At 38.9% G+C, this 5,834-nt stretch overlaps 1 protein-coding gene across 1 annotated transcript in view; it reads right to left on the bottom strand.

Moving 5' to 3' along the window:
- Cadps2 (calcium dependent secretion activator 2) overlaps positions 1-5,834 on the bottom strand; it is a 575,996-nt gene that overhangs the window by 245,171 nt on the left and 324,991 nt on the right. Inside the window, exon 8 of the mRNA XM_023703422.1 lies at positions 5,392-5,531. Coding sequence (XP_023559190.1) covers positions 5,392-5,531 — 140 coding nt within the window. The remainder of the gene's footprint in view (positions 1-5,391; positions 5,532-5,834) is intronic.

Here is a 5,834-nt window from a genome sequence, read left to right on the forward strand (position 1 = left end):
CTGCGCCACCATGCCGGGACCCTGGCTGGCTCAGCCTGCCCTAGTGGTGGGGCTGGCGGGGCCTGTGGTGCCAGGGATCAAACTGTGGTCCCTGAGCTTGCACAAGCTTGCCTAAGCAGATGCTTTAGTCCAATGAACTATCTTACTGGCCCCCGAGGTACATTTTTAAGAGCAAGTGAGAAGAGAAGGAGCAAGAGAAGGAAAAAGGAAAAGAAGGAGCAGGAAATGGAAGGAGAGTAGAGGAGGAATGAGAAGAAAAGGAGGGAGAGAAGGAGGTAGAGGAGAAAGAAAGAGAGATGAAAAGAGAAAGGAACCGCGAAATATTCGATTCATGAAAAGTAAAAGAAAATAAAGTATGTCAAGGTGCCCCTCCCCTGGAAGAGAATCTTAAAAGGATGCCAAATAAAAAGATGAAATCTGAGCTTAAAGTTAAAGCCAAATATAAGGCAGGAGAAACCAGAGAAGTATGATAAGTTAAAAAAAGTATGATAAGTTAATGATTACTGAAATTATGCTTGAGAATGTTTCTGCCATTATTTACCATAATTTATGAATCACTAACAAATATAGTTCTTAATGATTGAGCATGCAGAAAACATGAATATTCAGGCATTTGGAAGACAAAGTGGCTTTTTGAGTTAATCACCTTACTCCAAAAGTGGTAACTATGTTAATGACAGATAGAGACCCCAGGCAGACTTCTCTCTGGAAGTTGTATTTGGGAAAAGAATCTATTACTGCCTACGAACCTTTGCTTGGTAAGAAGTTTTGGCAAGATCACCAGCAGCATTTCTGTGAAATTTGCATAAGCCAGACTGAAGCATAGTAACCTGGGAAGGTAAACCAACCTATAATAATTTCAGGTGAAAATCAGAAATGAAAATATGGTTCCTCTACATCAGGGCATGCAGCAAACTCTTTCTAAAAGACAGGTCTTAAATACGGAACCCCATTCTCTCTGGAAAAGAACAGAGCTGTCCTTTTTCGTAAGGCTGGACTGTTTAAGCAAGTTCTACTTAGATAGAATTAAGATTTTTTTTTCCTCTTTGGTCATCAGACTATCGTTAAATTACCTGAAGATCATAAATCTTAAACCAGTCACAAAACAAAGCAACTATAGCAGAACGCAGCGATTTTCCTTCACGAGTAAGCGAGAGCTGCGCCCCGCGCCGTCGCCGCGGTCAGGCGCTTGCTCGGTGCAGCGCGGCCGCCTGGCGCTTCTCGGGCGCGTCCTCTCCGAAGCCCAACCGCTCCCTCTCCTCGGCCGCAGGTGGTGTCCCTGTGCCTCTCCTACCTCTATGATATAAATTAAGCAAGAGACATTTGTGATCACTCCGAAGTATATCCATCCACCGTGTCAGTAAACGAATGTAAAAGAGGTGGGTGTGACCAACACGCAGAGAAACGTAAGATGTACGTGGCAATAATTTTGCTAAGATTTTTACCTTACCGAGTTCTCTGTTGCAAAACTCTTCCTTAGCTAGATATTTATGACATTTTTTTTTCACCTTTGGATGTAAAACTCATCAGACGCATGCAGGTTTCTGCTACACTGTGGTTAAAATGCTTCGACATAAATGTAACAGCCAATTTAATGTTTTTTCTCCATTTCATTTATAGTTTAATTGTCACAATAGTTATTTATTGCATGAGTTCCATTTTATTCTACTTTTCACTCAGAAAATACCTTTTGAGTTAGGAAAATAATTTCACGGAATAAAATGAATTTGTGAGTTTCAAATTAATACCGCACCGTAGCCACTAGGTCATGCTAAAGTACAGCGCATCTGCTCGCGAACGCTGGCATCCTCCAGCCGCGCGGAAGCGCGACGCAGACCCAAAAGGCGGATGTGAATCACCAAGCCTTTCACAAGCAAGCTGGGAATTCATTTAACGAATTTCTTGAAGAGTTAATTTCTATAATTTGTTTACGTGAAATTTTCCGGAAGAATAAAGAATCCAAGGTCTTGCTAAGCATGTTCGTGGTAATGCCCAGTTTGATTTTAAAACAGTGGAACCACCATTAGGCTGAATTCATCAGCATAAACGTCTGATTTGATCTGCATGTATACAGTCAGTGCTACTTAAAAATAACTGCGTCTGCACATCACTGAGCTGGTCAGTTATTAGAAACAAGAGCTTTGGATGAAATACATTTTACTTTGTGCTTTAAAAAACATGTTTTTAAAAGAATAGTTGGAAACGAATTATCTAGTTTTTATTTCTTTATAATTATACACTATTCCTCATAAATTATGTTTAGAGCCATTTCAAATTCAGTTTACAAGTGCATCTTACTATTGTATCTATGAGCTTTTCCCTTGAAATGCTGAGGGACATAGTGTCATTATTCATATTAGTTCTTTCTGTGGTCACACACTGGGAAATACCAAGGATTCCATAGGCATAAGAAACTTACAGCTTGGTCAGAAACATTAAAATATAGATCATAGTGATCAAATATTTAAATGGGGAAATGCAGAGGCTGTAAATGATAAATAATACATTTTAAACAAATGTGTAGATAAATATTTGTTACCTGCATTATTGAGAAAAACAACAGATTTATATTACTAACGTCCCAGAGTATTTTCAGTTTTGATATGCCCTGAAGTTAAAAATCAGCAACGCTTCAATTTATTGTTTAATTCATCCAACAATTTTATCTGTAAGAGATGTTAGCCCATATTTTAAATATGAATTCACCTTTCCTTTAAGTTGGACTTGTTTCATTTTAAATTATTAATTATTTATCTGTTAATTATTCATTAGAGGATGAATTATTGACAGAACACAATTCAGCCTCAAAGGAAAATGCTATAAATTTATTATTTCTGTTATATCATTGCTTTGGTATATGTCAGAATATTGAGAGGAAAAGGTTAGTTGACTTTCCCTAATGTAAAAAGTGGAGGAAAATCTATGTATGAAACACCTTAGAAAAAGATGGCTGCCCTTATGCTGCGGGGAAGTTAGATTTCCCACAGGCAACAACATACAGGAGCGATATTCAAAATAATTAACACGGTTCCCACAGAGGCATCAAGAAGCCAGAACAAGCGCTACAGCGAAGCACCTCCAGTGGCCCCAGCCCAGATACACCAGCTGTGAGGACGTTGTTCAGGTAAATCACTACTTCTAAAGTAAACATCAAGACAGGTTTTATTCAGCTGCTATTATGGAATATGATATTCTTAATTTAATTTTGCTAGAGAATATACAAATTAGCAAAAAAGTTTCACACTTATTTTTACTTCTAGAATTTTTCACTCTAGAGATCTGTAGAGATCTGACTGCCTAAAAAATGCCTGTTAATATCTTTTAGCAATGGGAGATAACACCTGGCATGTGGCTGCCATATACAACATTTCTGTTCTGAATGCACTGCACAAATTTTGAATTGGAAAGATTAAAATGAGAGACTATATGCTCTCTTTAGAGTTTGCTCCTCCATCTGTAGTCTTGAGTAGGAGTCAACTTCAGAGTCATTATAAGGGTCCTAATTTACTCAAAGAAATGCAATGAAAAGAAATTTCCCTTCAGTGTGAAGGAGTGATTCCCCAGCCCCACTAGTCCATGTAAAGAACCTGTACTGCCCACTTGCCCTACGCATGCTAAACTCAAAAACTGCTAGATTAGAACACCTTCACATTAGCTTCCCATGTGAGCTAAAGCCTTCACTATCGGTCCTAAGCCTCCCACACTAGCTGTCCACTCTTTATTCCTAGGAAATCTGAATGCCTTGTGAGAATAACTTTAGAGTTTCCACAGATCGATTCAGAGCATCTTGGCATTGTGACACAGTCCCAAATCTTATTAGGACATTCACCCAATGAATCCACAACTTAGTAAAACCAAGTAAAGAAGTAAGTGTAGTTCTCTGAATGCACTCTTGGAACACAACATGTTCACTGATGCCTAACTCTAAATTCTAATGGTCTCTAAGCATTTGGAGAACCCGTGATGTCTCTAGTCTGAAAGCTCTCCACACCAGCTGTGTTGAAAGCCTGCCCAGGACTTTTTGCCTTTGTCTATATTGTGCCATGCAGCTGGGATGCCTTCCTCCTCACTGTCCACCTGTTCCAGTCTTGCTTTAAGTTCTGTTTCAATTGTTCCTACAGGCCTGTGATGATACTTTCCGTTTGGAACCAAAGAAGTGCCTAATACATGTCTCTGCAGAAATTAATGGTGAACCGGTAGGTGGCTGAAAGAATTACAAAGTTTAAATCCTTGATATTTCATGTGCATTATCAGCCGAGTCAGACTTTACTTTGTACTGGCACATTAAAAGTGCCTTGATATAATTATTCAAAGTGCAGTTCCTTTTCTAAGTGCCTACCACCTGAGGTATTTTTCTCTTTTGGGAGACTTGCTCCGACATTGTGTTTTGTTGACCCAAACCGAGGGGGCAGCAAAGTCTGATCCCAAGACAGTAACACTACTTTCTCACCCCACTGCAGCATATATTTGTCACTGGCCCCTGTCACAGCCCAACTTTGTTTTCCTTAATGTTGACCCAAACAATCCTTCTTATCCTCTGGGCCATCAGTGATATGTACTCCAATGTAGGTGATTTGGCTCCCAAAGCAGCAAACTCTTCAATATAGTTAAATTTAGTGCAATACTGCAAAGTTCATTGCTTAACTCAGGTGAAACATCTCAAGAATAACTCTTCTCCATAGCTACAAAAAAAAGGTTCCCATTCTTTCCTAATTCTAACACCCATTCTTGGCTGGGATTTGACTGTGGTAAATTCTAAAGCATTGATCTACGAAAGATCTGGGGTTTTAGAAGCTCATTTTATTCAAAACCGCAGACCTGTTTCCTTCCCAGATATAAGGAAAGAAAGAATGTTGGCTGAGATGAAGGCTGCCTTGGACTCTGCCCATCCCTGGGAGACAGTCCCTGCCTGACGGCTCAGCCTAGTGCAGAAGCATCCCTCTCCATTGGTTTTCACTCACATGCTTCCATCAAAAATGCAAGCAACTGGGTTTCACTGGAACTGTCTTTTAGCTTTTTATATTTTATGAAAGTTTAACTGCTTCTGGGTCTTGATTGCCAGGCTTGTTGCAACTATGACCACATATTGGGAAGAGTGCTTCCTTGCACACCCAGCACTGTGGTCAGTACAACCAGTGTGTAGTGCTAGTGGAAACAAGTGCCAATATGGTGTCCACATGCCGCATGGTTACACTAACGAAAAACTGTGTTAGCTATAAAGAATTCTGCAGACCGAAACAAATAATGAACCTACATACATTACATACATCAGCACATAGCAAAATTTTTAAGTGAAAGTCTCATACACTGCTTCTCCCACTAAGCTGACACAAGAGATACACTGGAATGAAATCCAGTAGTTCAGTGAGAAACATTTTTAAGCACACTCACCCACTATGCTTCATATGTGGCGGTTTATCCATACGCACTGCCAGTTTGATTTTTAAGTCAGAGTCCTGACTGTTTTTTGGAACTATCATTCGGTGTAATTCAGCTGACTTAGAGCTATTAGAAGTTGGATATAATATCACCTGTAAAGGATAAAAAGAAAAAGAAAAAAATTTATATATGCGCATAATACGGTATCCACGAATTGGAACTGAAATCTTTTCTATATATTTTCATATTTGAAAAGGGTCTGTCAATGCCCAAGTGTATGCATCTAATAAACCATTTGACTCAGTTCCACTATAGCAGGTGTGTTTCCAATATTGATTTATTTATTTATTTATTTATTTTTCTACAGTTTTATTGATAAACATATAGCAATGAGACAGTTTCAAATCAAATCGGAAGTACAGTTTCAACAAATAATACACTGCATATATTATTCT

The sequence above is a fragment of the Octodon degus genome, unplaced genomic scaffold, assembly GCF_000260255.1.
Source record: "Octodon degus isolate 3935 unplaced genomic scaffold, OctDeg1.0 scaffold00170, whole genome shotgun sequence".
Classification (NCBI taxonomy): Eukaryota; Metazoa; Chordata; class Mammalia; order Rodentia; family Octodontidae; genus Octodon; species Octodon degus.